We start from the raw sequence: 17,603 nt of genomic DNA on the forward strand, positions 1-17,603 counted from the left end.
GGGAACCCCAACCGGCAACCGTACTGGTCGACATGGACGCAGGCTGGGATTGGTCTAAATTCTCCAATTTTGCATGACATGCAGCTAGTAGGGTAGTGCAGCATGCCTAATCAGTGTAGGTTGCCAAACATTGACCAAGCACGTTGCGGCCGCCAACAACCGCAAGCCAACTCCATAGGTGGTACGCATGCATGAGAGTCGAAATGTGGATAACGTCAAATGCAGGGTGCTGCTGCTGCCTTGTCGTCCTCTTTCCCTCATGCAAAATCACAAGGCTGCAATGCGGCCCTGGTCCCTATCCGGCCGCTTAGCAGTCACCGGAGTGATTCAGCCCCTCGCCCAACGGGAGCCACGTCCCTGACTCCCCTACCTGGAGGTATGCAGGTTTTTTAAAGGTTCAACCACGGCAACCCCGGAGCTGGTTCCCGCCACGATCAAACGCCCATCATGAACAACATACTCGCCCTCGCAAGCACGTCGTTGTTGAGCGACAGCACATCTGCGGAAGACCTCGAACGGCGGATCCCTGGCTTTTCAGTGCTGCAGGACTTCTTCAAGAAATGGCTCAAGCTCGACCTCACGACAATTCTCACCGCCGCCGCGTTGCTAGGCGCGGCATCGTCGGGCGCACAAACCGTACAGCACACAGGGTCGAGGATCTACTGGTGGGTCGTGCGCTTCTTGACGGCATCGGTCTCCATCGCTGGCAATGACCGCCTTAACCACGAGGTGCTCAACTGGCTGGGAGCCAATGTGCTCATGAAGAAAGGCACGCGCATCTTGACTGTCAAATCTGAGTCGACCCGCAACAACACGTGGTCCTACCGCCGGGGTTCGCAGGAGCGCAACGACTACCAGCACGAGAAGCGCGTGCCAGTGCAATATCTCCCCACCTTTGGAACGACGTGGTTCATTCACGACCGCAACATCTTCATGGTCCGCCGCATCCTCACCAGCAACTCGCAGTATAATATCGCGTGGGACTGGACACCGGACGAGTACGCAGGAGCTCCCGAGGGCGATGAACCGCTCATGGTCATGTGCCTTGGGCGGTCTGTCGAACCAATAAAGAGGTTCCTCAACACATGCCGCGAGTTTTCCGACAAGCAGCGCGAGACGTGTATTACGGTCCGCAGCAGCAAGCACAGTTATGACGGGTTGTGGGATACGACCATCCTGCGGCCATTGCGCCCGCTTGAGACGGTGCACTTCGACGAGGAGATCAAAGAGGCGCTGGTTGCGGATATCGAAAAGTATCTAGATGTCAACACGCGCAGGTTTTACAACAGGCGCGGCATCCCCTATCGGCGAGGGTTTCTCCTGTACGGGCCTCCCGGCACCGGCAAGACCTCGCTCTCGCTCGCCCTGGCCGGGAGGTTTGGGCTGGAACTGTACCTGCTTCATATGCCCAGTGTCCACGATGACACATCGCTCGAAAGACTGTTTACTGCCCTGCCACCGCGGTGTATAGTGCTCCTCGAGGACATCGACGCGGTTGGCATCAAGCATCGTCCGCGGATTCGAGATCATCATGACAGCTCGGACAGCGGCGACGATTCTGACAAGAGCAGCTCGGACAGAAACATCGGCCTCGAGCGGTCACGTTGCACTCTTTCGGGGCTGCTGAACGTATTGGACGGGGTCGCTTCACAGGAAGGGCGGATCGTGCTGATGACATCCAACTATGCGGACAAGCTGGACAAGGCCCTCATCCGCCCGGGAAGGGTTGATAAGATGCTGTATCTGGGCCACATCTCGCCACGCAGCAGCGAGCTGATGTTCCTCCGCATGTTCAGTCCCGACGAAGACGGCGCAGCGCCGACGAACCGAGCAGTTCAGCTTTCCCAAGACCAGCTGAAGCAGTTAGCAGTCGACTTTAGCAAGTGCATCCCGGATGGAGTGTTCACGCCTGCTCAGGTTCAGGGTTATCTCCTTGATCACAAGGATTCGCCCGTGAATGCGGCAGCCAAGGCAAAGGAATGGGTGCAAGAGGAGATCCGGCTCATGGAGGCAGCGAAGGAAAAGGAAAAGAAGGCAGCCGAAGCCAGAAAGAAAAAGAGAAAGGAGCGAAAGCGGAGAAGAGCGGAGAGGCTGGCAGAGGCATTGCGGAACTACGATTCTGGGGAGGACCTGGAAGAACTACGGCAAAGAGTGAAGGTGGCGAGAAGGAGGAAGAAGACAATCACGCAGGATGCAACTGAACCAGAGGAGGCAGATGTGGACAGGAAGGCTGGAGATAAGGAGGAGACAGCGTCCGAGAACCGCAACGTCGGGAGCATTCCGAATGGTGAGACACCCAATGGCATCCTGCAGGAAAGCGAGGAGGATCTAGGAGCAAAGGCGGACGAGAACAATGCTGCCCATCCGAAGGTCGATATTACCGGCACGGAAGCCCCACAAGATAACAAGCTCTCTGGGGGTCATTGACCAGGCTATATCACAGGAGCACTGAGATGGTCGATATGCAGGTGTTAGGGGGGTGGCAGTTGGTGGAAGAAGTCGGATGTAATTATTTGGTGTAATGCCTTTTGCATGACATTATGAGCCCTGGTTTTCAGGTGCCAGTTATGGATGAAAAACAAAGATGAATTCAAGATGCAAGAAATAAATATCATTTCGGCGCTTTGGGACACGAGGTTGGGGAAGTCGTCGAACCCAGGCTTCGCAATTCAAGCAGGATTAATTACGGAAGCCCAAAAAAAATCGATCCTTAAAGAAGATGGATCTTGCACTTCCTTTCACCTTCGCGGTGAACGTGATAGCAGGGTCAGGTTTCATCCCCTTGACTGATGAATAATTAATCGGATTGTTCCAGATCTCTCTTTCATGCCATTCTCGGCTCAGATCTAACTAATTATGTACCTTCAATCGGTAATTACAGAACATTTGACTCGAGTCGAAGTCCGTTGCCCCTCGCTCACTACCTGGTACCCCAACGGCTCCTTCCGGGAGCAGCACTTACCGGTTCAGTCATACGGGGAAGGTCCGGTATTGAGTCATTCCGGGGCGGGGTGCGAGAGGGAGCAGGATTTTCAAACAAGGAAACAGATTCCCGGCTTGCAACGAACCAAGCGATTCCTTCTTTTCAAAGTTCGCTGCATTCTGGCCATCACAGCCGTCACCGGCAAACGATATAACAGCAAATCGCTGGCCCTTGCACGCGTCTCGCCGCGTAAATAATTTTAAAGGCAGTGCAGAGACAACCCAACCAGCTCTTTTGATTCTCGACTTCAACGCCAAAATCGCACTCAACATGAAGCATCTGTCTCAGGACCAAGACAAGAACTCCACAGCGGCCGGCAATCCGGGTACCGGCCAGGCCGAAGGTTCAAATCCGGCATCCCTGATTAGGGACCTCAATATAATAGGCTCAATCAAGGAATCGGCCGACTACCCGACCGATAACCCGACGGCCACTGCGGAACCCGCCCCGGCCGAGAATCAAACTCCGACTCGGGTTGGTTCCGCGGACAGGCCTCGGACTCCTTCTCCGAACCCGGCTCCGAGCTTGGATACGGTGACGCAACCGGACAGGACCAGCACTGAGCTCCCTGCGAACCTCAAGGAGTGCATCAAGGAGTCATACGACGCCATCGCGCCGGTTTACAACCAGTGGACGTTGCTACACCAGGCGCGCCGCATGCACTACACGACCCGGCTGCTCGACTTTCTCCGAGCCGACCGCAGACACAAAGATGGGGTTGACTACAGGCGCGGGGAGGAGAAGGAGGAGAACAAGGAGGAGGAAGCGATGAAGAGGCTGCCAGACTCGGCGGGAGAGGGCCTGGACCTCATCAACCTGAACCTGAACGGGATGCGCGCGCTCGAGGTGGGCTGCGGGACCGGGGTGCCGGTCCTCGAGATCCTCCTTGCTAAGGAAATGGACACGATCGGTGTGGACATATCGGCAACCCAGATCGCGCTTGCGCAGGCGCACTTCCCCACCCAGACGGCCACGGGCCAGGCGGTGTGGGAGCAGAAGGACATGATGGATCTCGGCTACCCGCCGGGCGAGTTTGACGTCATCATCGGGCTGTACAGCCTGATCCACCTGCCGCGCGAGGAGCAGACGATCTTCCTGAACCGCGCGCACCGGTGGCTCAAGGCCGGCGGCATGCTCATGATCAACTTTCCGAGGGAGGAGCTGCAGGGAGACGTGATGGAGCACTGGCTGGGTCAGGACAAGGGCTGGATGTTCTGGAGCAGCTGGGGGGAGGAGAAGATGATGCAGATCATCGAGGACCTGGAAGGGATGGAGGTACTGCTGAGGGAGGTGACCGAGACCGATGCCGCAGATCCGGCCTTTGTGTGGGTGGTTGCGAGAAAGAATCGGGTGGAGGGCGCAGAGGGGCCGGCGGACGGAACGGCCAGGAGGGAGGGCGCCGCGGAAAGTCCAGGGAGCAAAATTGAGTAGAGAGCTAGAGAGTGCTAGGGAGTGCTAGGAAGCTAGGCTCAGGACACCAAGGTCTGGAGAGGGCCAGCGGACCGGAACCGGGTAGAGATCTAGCCGAATCACAATGGGAAGAGTCAATGAGGTCACTTGAGGAGAGGACCGAGGAAAGTACGAGAAAACAAACTGAAAGAAGGATGCCCCTCGCCCTTCATTGTCCTAGGCGAGCTGGCATCTTACGCAATAATCGGGCCGCAGCATGTGCATGTATTATTGTTCCGTTCGTACTTGCCGGCCATTGGTAGACCGGAATTCGCACATTACATAAACACCCAATTCCCAATTCCACTCGTAGTCACTGTCTTGTTTCAAACTCAGGGTGCCGGAATTAGCCGCACCTAGCAACAGTAATGTCAGACAACAATGTCGTACCGGAATGGAGGTCCGAGGTCCCGTTGGACATGTCGGTATAAAATGGTATTAGTCGATATGCCGTTCCAGCCTTACACGTCACGTCAGGGCGACCGGGGCTACCCTAGTGTAATTACCTACGGATCTTGGGGGGGGGGGGGGGGGGGCTTGGAATTCAGGCTATCGAAAAGGGTGGTAGTGGTCGTGTCAAACGCTATGTAATGTACACACATACGAGTAGATAGACTGTGCATTACGTGTCAATGTGATTCTTGAGGAAGTAGATATCACGAAACTCGAACACTGCTTGATGGCTTCTTGGTGGCGCCTTTGTCTGATTCTTATCGATCCGAAGTCTGTTCTTCTGACATGTGACGAACTGTTATCGAGCAAGCTAGGTTACCAGGGTGCTTATTGGTCGTTTTGTGATTAACTTTTTGAGCGATGTTCCCACAGCAGCGCCAAGGCAGGCAATCCCGTCCGAACACATTGCGTCAAGAGCGTGTTAGCGGGTCTCACGCCAAGGATCTCACCGGGACCCGTGGAGTCCGATGAAGGATCCCGAGAAAATCTCAATTGTTCGGGTTGCCACCAAATATTACATAGGACAGCTGCCGTTAACCCTCTATCATGTGATGGATCATTCGACGCTGTTTAGTCAAGGAAATAAAGAAAAAGAAAAAAAGAAAAAAGAGAAAAAGGCAGAAGAAAGAAGGAAGGGAGGAAGGAAGACGCAGGGCCTCTGGAGGTGAATCTAATTAAACGATCCGGAATCAGCAGTCAAAGTATCTATGTATGTGTGTACTATACAACGGAGCGAGAAACCACGACTACTAGTACCTACTCCGTTGTTGGTGGTGCATGTATGTACGTACTTTGTATGAAGTGATCCATCCATATCCTTTCTGGCGGTTCCTCTTGGCTGCTTCGGGTCCATCTTCGGGTCCATCCCGGCAACCACCAGGCTCCCATGGCGTCACGGCTCGGTGGGTAGACGGAAACAAGCCGAGGAATACACTAGCTCCGTGGGGGCGCCCAGCTCTGTCGAGATGACAAGTGCTCCACAAGACGGTATTCGGCGCCAAATTTGGTCCGATCTAGATTGACATCAATTCTAGAAACTATCGTATTTTTTAAAGTCGTCATCGTCCTCCCATTCCCTTCCTTCCTGTGAAAGGGGTTATATAGCTGAGGGCTCGCCTCGAATGTCATGACAACGGAGCATCACCGACCACGATGTCGGCTGCACAGAAACAAGAGAGCGCGGGTGAGCAGCACCCGGCGCTCGGCAGCGGCACGAGTGATAGCAGCTTGACCGCGCGTGACGACACGTCAGAAACCGTGGGGGGAGATGGGGGAGACGACCGGGTCCAGAACCACGAGGCGAGCCCGTTGCGGGATGTCCTGGAAGAGGGCACATCGAACGAGCTTCATCGGATTGCTACGGCGCTTTCACGACACCGGTCTCGGGCCACGGCCGGGCCGGAGACGCCCGAGTCGGATCCTGCTCTGGACCCGGAATCACCACACTTTGACGTGGCCAAATGGGTCCGGAACTTTGTCTTCCAGCTCAAGCAGCAGGGCCACAAGTCGAGCCAGCTGGGCGTCCTCTTCAGGGACCTCGACGTCTTTGGGTCCGGCTCGGCCCTGCAACTCCAGGAGACGGTCGACTCGGTCTTGTTGGCGCCCCTACGGGTCGGCGAGCTGTTGTCCCGGAACAAGCAACATAAGCACATCCTGCACGGGTTCAACGGCCTCCTCCGGAGCGGAGAGCTGCTGGCGGTGCTCGGCCGGCCAGGCTCGGGATGCAGCACCTTTCTGAAGACGCTCTGCGGGGAACTTCACGGCTTGACCTTGGGCAAGAACTCGACCATCCACTACAACGGAGCGTCGCAGGAGCGGATGAAGAAGGAGTTCAAGGGAGAAGTCATTTACAACCAGGAGGTACGCCAGTTCTCCCCATCGCCCCTCAACCCCCCCCCCCCCCCCCCCCCGGGGCTCTATCCGGAAGAAGGAGGTGACGAGGGAGCTAGAAAACGAAGGAAGGAAGGAAAAGAAGGAAGAAGAAGCTGAGCTGACAAGACGAGCTGCGGAACAGGTCGACAAGCATTTCCCTCACCTCACGGTCGGGCAGACACTCGAATTCGCGGCTTCGATGCGGACGCCCTCGCGGCGCATCGACGACATGTCGCGCGCCGAGTATTGTCAGTACATCGCCCGGGTGGTCATGGCCATCTTTGGCCTGTCGCACACGTACCACACCAAGGTGGGCAACGACTACGTCCGCGGCGTGTCGGGAGGTGAGCGCAAGCGGGTCAGCATCGCCGAGATGATGGTGGCCGGCTCGCCCATCTGCGCGTGGGACAACAGCACCCGCGGGCTCGACTCGTCCAGCGCGCTCAAGTTCGTCCAGGCGCTGCGCTTGTCGTCCGACCTCGGCAAGCACGCCCACGCCGTGGCCATGTACCAGGCCAGCCAGGCCATCTACGACGTCTTCGACAAGGCCACCGTGCTCTACGAGGGGAGGCAGATCTACTTCGGCCCGGCCAGCGCGGCCAAGGCCTACTTTGAGCGCCAGGGGTGGTACTGCCCCCCGCGCCAGACCACGGGCGACTTCCTGACCTCGGTCACCAACCCGGGCGAGCGGATCCCCCGGCCAGGCATGGAGCACAAGGTCCCGCGCACTCCCGAGGACTTTGAGCGCTACTGGCTCGCCTCGCCCGAGTTCCGCGCCCTCCAGGACGACATGGCCCGGTACGACGCCGAGTTCGAGGGCGACGACCGCCAGGCCGAGAGCATCGCCGCCCTGCGCGAGACCAAGCACTACCGCCAGGCCAAGCACGTCCGCCCGGGCTCCCCCTACCTGGTCAGCGTGAGCATGCAGATCAAGCACAACACCAAGCGTGCCTACCAGCGCGTCTGGAACAACCTCGCCGCCACCGCCACCAACATCGGCTCCAACCTCATCCTCGCCCTCATCATCGGCTCCATCTTCTACGGCAACCCGGACGCCACCGCCGGCTTCGACGGCAAGGGTTCCGTCCTCTTCATGGCCATCCTGCTCAACGCCCTCACCGCCATCTCCGAGATCGAGAGCCTGTACGGCCAGCGCCCCATCGTCGAGAAGCACGCTTCCTACGCCTTCTACCACCCCTGGACCGAGGCCGCCGCGGGCATCGTCGCCGACATACCCGTCAAGTTTGCCGCCGCCGTCGTCTTCAACCTGATCGTCTACTTCCTGGCCGGCCTGAGGCGCGCCCCGGCCCAGTTCTTCCTCTACTTCCTCATCTCGTACGTCTCGACCTTTGTCATGAGCGCCGTCTTCCGCACAATGGCCGCCATCACCAAGACCGTCTCGCAGGCCATGGCCCTCGCCGGCGTCCTCGTCCTGGCCTTGGTCATGTACACCGGTTACATGTAAGCTCCCAAGTCCCTCTCTCTTTCTTCCTTCTCTCTCTCTCTCTCTCTCTCTCTCTCTCTCTCTCTTTCCCATTGCTAACACGACTCTGTTGCAGCATCCCCGTCCCCCAGATGCACCCCTGGTTCAGCTGGATCAGGTGGCTCAACCCCATCTACTACGCCTTCGAGATCCTCATCGCGAACGAGTTTCACGGCCGCGATTTTACCTGCTCCTCCATCGTGCCGCCCTACTCACCCCTCGCCGGCGACTCGTGGATCTGCGCCACCATGGGTGCGGTCCCAGGCCGGCCAACGGTCAGCGGGGACGCCTACATTGACGCCATGTACGGCTACACCTACTCGCACGTCTGGCGCAACTTTGGCATCCTGCTGGCCTTCCTCGTCGGCTTCACCGCCATCTACCTGGCCGCCGTCGAGCTCAACTCGTCCGTCACCAGCACCGCCGAGGCCCTCGTGTTCCCCCGCTGGGACATCCCCGCCCACCTGGACCCCCGCCGCAAGGGCGGGGACAAGGAGGTGGCCGACGAGGAGGCGGCGGGAGCAGCAGCAGCAGCAGCCGGGGATGAGAGGAAGAAGGTGGAACAGGGACCTCAGGACCTCAACGGCACCAGCATCGAGCCACAGCGGGACATCTTCACCTGGAAGGACGTCGTCTACGACATCGACGTCAAGGAGGGCAAGCGCAGGCTGCTGGACCACGTCTCGGGATGGGTCAAACCGGGTACCCTGACCGCCCTGATGGGCGCCTCCGGAGCCGGCAAGACGACCCTGCTCGACGTCCTCGCCCAGCGCACATCCGTCGGCGTCGTCACGGGCGACATGCTGGTCAACGGCAGGCCGTTCGGGGCCGACTTTCAGCGCCAGACTGGCTACGTGCAGCAGCAAGGTATGGTGGTTGTTTTCCCACTCCCCCCCCCCCCCCCTTTTCCTTTTTTTATATTGCTCCTCTTCTTCTTTCCTGTTTGTGATAGCTGGCTCCGGGCACCGAAAAACTGATGAGACGTCCCCCAGATCTTCACCTCGACACCGCCACCGTCCGAGAGAGCCTCCGGTTCAGCGCCATGCTCCGCCGCCCCAAGTCGGTCAGCAAGGAGGAGAAGTTCGCGTTCGTCGAGGAGGTCATCAAGATGTTGGGCATGGAGGAGTACGCCAACGCGGTCGTCGGCGTCCCCGGCGAGGGCCTCAACGTGGAGCAGCGCAAGCTCCTGACCATCGGCGTCGAGCTGGTCGCCAAGCCCAAGCTGCTCCTCTTCCTCGACGAGCCCACCAGCGGCCTCGACTCGCAGAGCGCCTGGGCCATCTGCGTCTTCCTCCGGAAGCTCGCCAACGCGGGGCAGGCCGTGCTGTGCACCATCCACCAGCCCAACGCCCTCCTCTTCCAGCAGTTCGACCGCCTGCTCTTCCTGGCCAAGGGGGGGAAGACGGTCTACTTTGGCGATATCGGGGAGAACTCTCGGTTGCTGCTCGATTACTTTGAGAGGAACGGGTCGCGCCGCTGCGGCGACGACGAGAACCCTGCCGAGTTCATGCTCGAGATCGTCGCCGAGGGCGTCAACCGCGACGGCGAGGACTGGCACTCGGTGTGGAAGAAGAGCAAGGAGTGCAGCGAAGTGCTGGCCGAGATCGACAGGATACACGAGCAAGGCAGAGCAGCAGCGGCGACCGAGAAGCAGACGAGCGGCGGCTGCGGCGGCGGCGACGAGGGCGACAGCGGCGGCGAGTTCGCCATGCCCTTCTGGTCCCAGGTCTGGGCTGTCACGGAGCGCATCTTCCAGCAGTACTGGCGGATGCCCGGCTACGTCTTGGCCAAACTGCTTCTGGGCATCATGGCCGGCCTGTTCATCGGTTTCACCTTCTGGAAGGCCGACAGCACCCAGGCCGGCATGCGGAACGTCGTCTTCTCCGTCTTCATGGTAACCACCATCTTCACCACGCTCGTGCAACAGGTAAGTAATTATCCAGGACCTGTTCCTCCTCCCTCCCCTCTTTAATTAGTTAAAGTACCTAGACATAATTAAGACATGGCTAACTCGGAGAGCCTTTGCCAGATCCAACCCCTTTTCATCACACAGCGCTCGCTCTACGAAGTCCGGGAGCGCCCGAGCAAGGCGTACTCGTGGAAGGCCTTCCTCATCGCCAACATCATTGTCGAGATCCCGTACCAGATCCTCACGGGCGTCCTCGCCTTCGCCTGCTTCTACTACCCGGTCGTCGGCATCCAGGCGTCCGTCCGCCAGGGCCTCGTCCTGCTCTTCACCATCCAGCTCTTCATCTACGCCAGCGCCTTCGCCCACATGACCATCGCGGCCCTCCCGGACGCCCAGGCGGCCGCCGGCATCGTCATCCTCCTCACCATGATGAGCACCATCTTCAGCGGCGTGCTGCAGACCCGCATCGCCCTGCCGGGCTTCTGGACCTTCATGTACTACGTCTCGCCCTTCACCTACTGGATCGCCGGCATCGTCTCCACCGTCCTCCACGACCGCCCCGTCGTCTGCTCCCGCGCCGAGAGCCTCGTCTTCGACCCGCCCCCCAACACGACCTGCGGAGAGTACCTCGCCCCGCTGGCCGGCCGGGCCGCCGGCACGCTGCAGAACCCGTCCGCCCGCGAGGCCTGCCGCTACTGCGCCTTCAGCGTCGCCGACCAGTACCTCGAGGGCGTCGACATCTACTGGGAAGACCGGTGGAGGAACTTTGGCATCATGTGGGCATACATCGTCTTTGACATCGTCGTTGCCATTGCCGTTTACTATCTCTTCCGGGTCAAAGGCAAGGGCTTCCAGGGTTTGTTTAAACGCTTCAAGAAGGATTAATAGTCGGGATTAGACGGGGTGGAAAGAAAAGGAAGAGTTGTGGTGACGGTACCCAAGGGGTGGAACAAATCATTAATTACACATAGATTGGCCAAGGGGGCATGGTATTTTGTCCATTGCGCGTTGAGGCTCTCGTACTTATTCTTAGATACATAGAAGGCGCGTAATGTTTATAGAGTCGGTTGATTTTTGTCTTTTGCTGATGCTTTTCATGTTTACCGCTTGAGAGTGTCCCGGGCTGTCACGAATCTCCCTCGGCTCTATTAATCAATGCTTGGAACATCATCGATCTCGTTTGTACATGCACTTATCATCTCTGTCCTTTCGTCATGCGCAGAACCGAGTGAGTGTATAGAGATTCTGCCCAGTGCCTTGTGTTCCAGATCAGTTCATCCGAGGGAAGGAGCCCAGGGGTAATTAGGTGACGTACTGTAGCACTCAATTAAATGGCTCGCCCTAGCGGTAGTTACCCTCCTAGAGCTCCAGGGGCACGCAGACCTATCCCGACACTTGGTAAGCATTGACATGCATATTCCTAGAAGCTCTGGTCAACGAAGAATGAACCAAAAGCCTGACGTAGAGCGATGAAGTCCCCTTGAGAAAGACATAATTAGTGTGAGCTTTAATTAGGTACCTAACATCCACCATTCTCGTCCTTTCTGGGTACAACGCCTCAGGTCAGAATGAGTGAATGCTACCTCGGGCTCTACAACTGGATTTCTGGATGGTGCGCATTTTTTGAACATTTTGGCAAGATAAGAAAACTAGCAGAGGTGGCCAATGTTTTTCTTCCCTGCTCGCTCGAACCCCATGTCCGTGACCAACTGATAATAATAGGTAATTACCCAATTAGTCATGTACACCGTAAGAGATAGATACTACAGGTTCAATCAATGTGTCGTTGAGCCCTTTTTCCAACGCTACTCGGGGGTTCTAGAAATTAGCAGTGATGGAACCTCCTCCGTTCCTCAAAAGTCGCGGGATTCCCGTAAATAGGCATCGGACTGGCGGTCCGGAGAAACAGGGGCATGGATGCAGATGTGGCCCTCGCCGTGGCGTGTGTGTTAGAGGTCTAGATTTCGGGCGGAACTCTATTAGCTGCTGGGATACGAAGGCCCTGACGACGCCGGGTGGCGAGGGGCGTCGTTCAGCTCGGCGCCGTTCCTCCCTCATGCACGTACCCGCGTTCTCGATCTCCTCGCTTCTGCAAGGATTGACAGCGTGCCGTCCATGCCTTCCCAGACAAGCGGTTAATATTGGACCCAAGTTACATTGTTTGCCAATTCAAGAGCGCCCAGGTCGAGCCGCATCTGCAACCCCGCAGAGGGAGGGCGCCTTGTTGGGTCATCAGCCTGTGGTGTACGGATCCGTACACTACTGCATAGGCGTGAACTCCGAGTAATATATTGAATTCTGATATGCCCGGAGCGGAAAAGAAAGCGAAGGGGCGGTTAGGCTCACCGGTGCCCGCCGAACTCCCTTCTCCGCTTTGCCCGAGATCTGGGTTGCAGCACCAGAAACCAATCCCTCCTACCCGTGTGGCAGTCAAAGAGAGAAATTTCTCGCACGGTACGAGGGCGGATGTTTTGATACACAATCGCTCTTGTACTAAGTACAGTTCTAGCATCAGCTAGTATGCATCCTTCATTTGCAGCCGAGAGTTTTTGACGCTTTTGTGGCTGCGGAGAACTAACTGTTGAGGCTCTTTTGACCCTCATTACACACAATCACACTGTTGCGACATGGAATCATATGATCAACAATGTGAGTGGGCAAAATGCGTGTGTTATGCATGAATCTACATATACTATGTACATACATACAACACTCCGTACATAATATGCAGAATGGGAGTCACCGTTGGGTGGTCTGAGGACCGCTACCCAAGGGACGCATTACCCCTGGCGGAATCTCCCGCGCGTGTCCTGAGGGACAGCTAATAACGCACATCCGGAAATGAACAAGAGAATAAACCCGAGGTAGTATCTGACTGGCTTTCCGCCATCGGGGACGCAGGGCCGTCTCCAATATCGCGACGCCACGATCTCTTGGCTCTCCCCAAACGGGACTGGACGCAAGACGGGGCCCTGGTGTTAGTCCTCCCAAGTCACGTCGGGCTGAGGCTCTGCTCAAGACTGCTAGCTTGGGGTTAGTCTGGACCCCCCTGAAGGTGTCCAGGTACCCCGCCACCTGATCTCTTGTCCCCATCTAATACTACTCAATGGTATCGCCCATATATACCAATAGATTCATGTGATATTCAAGCCGCATACATGCAGACGGAGGATACGGCTGCTTCAGCTGAAGGGCCATGAGCTTGGCTCTCGTCGGCTAGTGAAGGGACTGCCTGATGGTGACCGAGCACGACTTCGTTGTCCGCTCATGGGGGGTCATTAATTATCTTACCATTGCAGAGCGGGATCAAAACGAATCAGGTTGGCGAGAACCAATGTCACTGTGTCATCTAGCGTGCCGCTTGTGGCTGCTATGAGATCGGGGCTTTTCGAATAATCGGTGATGCCGACGACTATAGGACGGGCTATTAGCGAAGCATAAATACGCTAAGATATCTCTCCTCCCTCGATGTTGTCAATCCGGCATCTCACCACACGCTACACATCTCGTCACCCATCCACGGAACCAAACAAAGAGGCCAAATTCCAGCCCTTTAAGACTTCCTCGCCCTCACCATGCAGCACATTCTCGCTCTTGTGGCTCTCGTGCCCGCCGTCCTTGCGCAGACCTACTATGGCTGTTACACCGAGATACCTGCTCGCGCCCTGACCGGTTCTTCCCTGATCGACTATGAGAACATGACCATTGCTGTCTGCGAGGCTCACTGCACGGGACTGGACTTTGACATCTGGGGCGTCGAGTACGGGGGCGAGTGGTGGGTCTTCTCTCTCCTTTACCTTGCTTTTCTTTTTCCCTTTTTTTTTGGGGGGGGGTTCAAAAAGAATGAAAGAATTCAAATAAAGAAGAACAATTTGCTAAGCTTTGGAACATCTAAAAACAGCTACTGTGGCAACGCCCTCGCCCAGGGGTCGTTCCCCGCCTTCGTGACAGACTGCGCCATGCCGTGCCCGGGCGACGCGGCGACCGTGTGCGGCGGGCCCAACCGGCTGTCCCTCTACGGCGCGTCCGAGGAGGCGCCGGTCGTGACCCCGCAGCCGCACGACCCGGTGAGCGAGACTCAGTACGCGGGTTGCTGGAGCGAGGTAGAGGGCGGCGCGCGCGCCCTCGCGGGCACCAGCGCCTTCTCCCTCTCCGCAATGACCGTCCCCGCCTGTGGCGACTACTGCCTCAACAGCGGCTTCCTGTGGTTTGGCCTCGAGTACGGCGCCGAGTGCTACTGCGGCGAGGAGCTCAGTGTCAACAGCACCAGCGTCGCCGAGGCTGACTGCGACATGCCGTGCTCGGGCGATGCGGCGACCACGTGTGGCGGTTCGAACCGGCTAAGCGTCTACCAGTGGGTGTAATTAATTAATCTACAGATTGTTGAGGGACGGTCATCTCAAGAGGGTGCCTAAGCTTACTACGAAGGCAAAGGGTGACCGTTGGATGAAGTGAACAGACGGGGCAAGAAGACGAGAGACGGGGGGAAAAGGCCCAAGTGTACCTGATATGACAATCTAGGTATTTTTTTTTCTTCGTTAATTACTTCACATTGCTTGATCCACGACAAAAATCAATGAAGAAAACAAATGCCTGTCCTACGGAACTTCTTCTCTCATGGGAACGAAGGGAAGTACGCGGTTAGCCAGTTCAGTGCTCTCAGAAAAAGTAAATTACCGGTTTGCCCACTCCTCCTCTCTGGCCGTCGTTGCAAAGGCGCTTCGTTCCTCCATCACGGTGAGCCGGTGCCGACGCGCCCGCTCGACGGTCATCAGCCCGTCGGGCGCGACCTGACTCCGCACCATGTCCATGACCTCGGACGGCAGGCGGCTCTTCATGCCGCTTTGGAGCAGCAGCTCCTCTGACGATGTGACACATCTGCCGGCGCGCCACGCTCGAGTAGCAGCTGGAATACCCCCGGGGGCATGTTCCCCAGTGTCTTGGCCTCGGTGCCAAAGACGGCCTTAATCCACCAGTCGAATTGCTGCGGCGGTACGTTGGCGGTCGAGACGATGCGCCGGAGCGGGTCGACGAGCCACAGTGCAATGAAGCGGCGGTGGCCGGGCTTGTTGCGGTTCTTCAGGCTGAACGAAGAGACTCGATGCTGAGTACAACAGTGAGGGAAGGGGCAATTAGTCAGTTGGATATTGCGACGGTTGATGGCCAACTTCGCGGGATGATCCCCCAAAGACTTACAAGATGTTGGGAAACGCGAGAAGCCGTCCCTCTGGTGTTTCAACGCTCCCACAGGTCTGGACGGTCTCCCTCCCTTCTTGATCCCCGCCTAGTCGGGTACCGTAGATTCGCTCGTACACCTTGTACATGTCCTGACCGACCTGATCCTCCATCTCCGCCTGGGTGCTGTCGGTCATCATGCGGAACGAGAGCCGGCGCGGCGTCAGGTGTTCTGAGTCTAGATAGTACAGCGCCGTTGCCACAATGCATTCGTTCATTTGCCCCTCAATCTGTGCTGCTGTCAGCATACACCCTTTTTTGTTATTCCTCTTGCGGTGCACAGATCTTGAAGGACAGACTTCATTCTAGGTACCAAGTCGGTGTGATGCAGTACGTTGTCTACGGACGCGTCCATTATATAAGGCTAGATAAGATAAGACCTGTGGATCTGGCAAACGGGCTGGCAAACAGAGGGTTCTTTGTTCCTATCCTCTACTTATATAGAGCCATAGGGCCAGCAATCGTGGGAAGGAGACATCGCTCTTTTGAACTATTTACAACTTACCAACTTTCTTCCATCTATTAGAAACCATCTTCTATCAAATGGTAGCGGAAACTCTGCTTCTAACTATCTAAAACCATTAATACTAGAATTAAATCGCGTTAATAATTAGTTTAGTACTACTTTTGCGATAGTTACGCTCTATTTTGGTGACTTAGTAACCGAACTAGGCAATTCTATTATAACCACTATAAAATCCCTCTGTTCCTGGTGACTTGGTAACTAGGATAGTTCTCTTCCTATCTATTAACCCTATCTTTGTTTAACCCTAGCAACTTAGTAACTAGTAGCTAGGCAAATCTTATATTAACCCTAGGATCTTTTTCTACAGAAGATCCTCCTCGATCTTCCTATTCTTTAAACACTCCTACTAAAAAACTAAATATTAGAGAACTATCTAACTACGCTACGAGCGTTCTAAGGAGGCACGATAAGATGCCCTATATACTGTAGGTATAGGCATTAGATTATAATCCTAAAGGCTAATTATGAGAAGAAGCTCCTCTATAGGAGCTAGAATCGCTACTCGAATTTACTAACGAATATAAGCTATTATAAGCTAAACCTAACAAGTTTAGCACTAATAAGGAAACGTTAGCTTAATTAAATAATAAGATAGATCTTTAGTTTAATTAGCTAAAAGAATAAACCGACTATATTTCTAATAAGACTAAAGGAACTATTCATAAGCTATTATAGATATTTAAAAAGAACCTTACTAAGATAGATTATAACTTTACTTACTATCTATAAGAAGCTAAAGATCGAATTTCCTAGCGCCTAGAGAAATATATAGAAGAAACGATAACACTATTAGCTAATTATATCGAAGGGCTAGAAATTCATATAAATTAGTATAGCAATGTACTTAGCTAAGTAATAACTTAAATAAAGGAATTAATCGATATGATACGTAGTATAGAGAGCAAGATCGACGATTAACTGCCTAGTTATTAGCAATCTTCTTTTGACCTTATTAGACTTAGTACTATCGTAGAAGAAGTATAATAAGTTAGTAATCTTATAGAAGATATAAGATATAATAGTAGTACTTTCCCTATACCCCCTAAAGGCGTTAGTATCGGCTATTATTATAATCTTAGCCGCCCTGAATGTATATAGCCTTTATATAAGATCCTATACTTTGCGGCTAGTAGAGGCAGAGAACCTGGTTCCTTGAGCTCTAATAACGGTAACAACGAGCTATCTAACCGTTACTAACCTTTAGGTGACTAGAATCTAGGACACCGTCGTAACGCTCTATACCCTAGTAATAGTAGCGGTAACAACGGTGGTGGTAATAATGGCGATAATGGCAATAGACGTCGTAGATATAAGTCTATATATAATACTACTATAAGTATATAGAGCCGCTTAGACTTTAAGATTAAGAGGAACGATATTAGCTAGTTCGATCCTTTTTTCCCTAACCTACGTTCCTTAGGCATTATTAATAACGGCAAGAATCTAGTATTTACTAACGTCTATTGCTTCGCTAACCGTATTAAAACCTTCCTAGAAAGCAACCTTAACGGTAGCATTAAGACGTAGATTCTATCCTTCTTCTAAACTCTTCTTAACGGTCTAGCTATCATTTAGTAGACTAACAAGTTAAACGGCTCTATATATAGATAATTACGCGAACTAGGTCTTTAAGCTATTATAGATCGACTATAGGAACGCTTTATACCTAACGCTATAACTGCCACTTATAAGT

At 54.9% G+C, this 17,603-nt stretch overlaps 5 protein-coding genes across 5 annotated transcripts; 4 read left to right on the plus strand and 1 right to left on the minus strand.

Annotated features, from left to right (window-relative positions):
• Positions 1–274: 274 nt before the first annotated feature.
• Positions 275–2,721, plus strand: MYCTH_2303320 (uncharacterized protein). Its single transcript, XM_003662511.1, has one exon. It carries the CDS (start codon positions 448–450, stop codon positions 2,425–2,427), a length of 1,980 nt encoding a protein of 659 aa, XP_003662559.1. The 5' UTR covers positions 275–447; the 3' UTR covers positions 2,428–2,721.
• A 286-nt stretch (positions 2,722–3,007) lies between these two features.
• MYCTH_2303321 (uncharacterized protein) lies at positions 3,008–4,744 on the plus strand. Its single transcript, XM_003662512.1, has one exon. It carries the CDS (start codon positions 3,254–3,256, stop codon positions 4,412–4,414), a length of 1,161 nt encoding a protein of 386 aa, XP_003662560.1. The 5' UTR covers positions 3,008–3,253; the 3' UTR covers positions 4,415–4,744.
• A 1,293-nt stretch (positions 4,745–6,037) lies between these two features.
• On the plus strand, positions 6,038–11,034 carry MYCTH_50335 (ABC transporter-like protein; the record flags this gene model as incomplete). Its single annotated transcript, XM_003662513.1, has 5 exons — positions 6,038–6,745; positions 6,900–8,218; positions 8,317–9,107; positions 9,233–10,167; positions 10,270–11,034. The coding sequence occupies 5 exons, from the start codon at positions 6,038–6,040 to the stop codon at positions 11,032–11,034; spliced, it is 4,518 nt and encodes a 1,505-aa protein (XP_003662561.1).
• A 2,329-nt stretch (positions 11,035–13,363) lies between these two features.
• Positions 13,364–14,626, plus strand: MYCTH_2303328 (uncharacterized protein). The gene is made up of 2 exons (XM_003662514.1): positions 13,364–13,924; positions 14,051–14,626. Exons 1-2 carry the CDS (start codon positions 13,725–13,727, stop codon positions 14,511–14,513), a joined length of 663 nt encoding a protein of 220 aa, XP_003662562.1. The 5' UTR covers positions 13,364–13,724; the 3' UTR covers positions 14,514–14,626.
• Positions 14,627–14,822: 196 nt separating this feature from the next.
• MYCTH_2133830 (uncharacterized protein) lies at positions 14,823–15,681 on the minus strand (the record flags this gene model as incomplete). The annotated part of the gene is made up of 3 exons (XM_003662515.1): positions 15,346–15,681; positions 15,043–15,233; positions 14,823–15,010 (listed from the first exon to the last, which is right to left on the minus strand). Exons 1-3 carry the CDS (start codon positions 15,630–15,632, stop codon positions 14,823–14,825), a joined length of 666 nt encoding a protein of 221 aa, XP_003662563.1. The 5' UTR covers positions 15,633–15,681.
• Positions 15,682–17,603: the final 1,922 nt, after the last annotated feature.

Source organism: Thermothelomyces thermophilus, chromosome 3, assembly GCF_000226095.1.
Source record: "Thermothelomyces thermophilus ATCC 42464 chromosome 3, complete sequence".
Classification (NCBI taxonomy): domain Eukaryota; kingdom Fungi; phylum Ascomycota; class Sordariomycetes; order Sordariales; family Chaetomiaceae; genus Thermothelomyces; species Thermothelomyces thermophilus.

Bases quoted from the DNA above. Each gene is read 5' to 3' on its own strand.
- MYCTH_2303320 (XM_003662511.1), top strand. From the start codon at position 448: ATGAACAACATACTCGCCCTCGCAAGCACGTCGTTGTTGAGCGACAGC.
- MYCTH_2303328 (XM_003662514.1), top strand. From the start codon at position 13,725: ATGCAGCACATTCTCGCTCTTGTGGCTCTCGTGCCCGCCGTCCTTGCG. The intron at 13,925-14,050 runs GTGGGTCTTCTC...ATCTAAAAACAG, and splicing joins GTCGAGTACGGGGGCGAGTG to CTACTGTGGCAACGCCCTCG.
- MYCTH_2303321 (XM_003662512.1), top strand. From the start codon at position 3,254: ATGAAGCATCTGTCTCAGGACCAAGACAAGAACTCCACAGCGGCCGGC.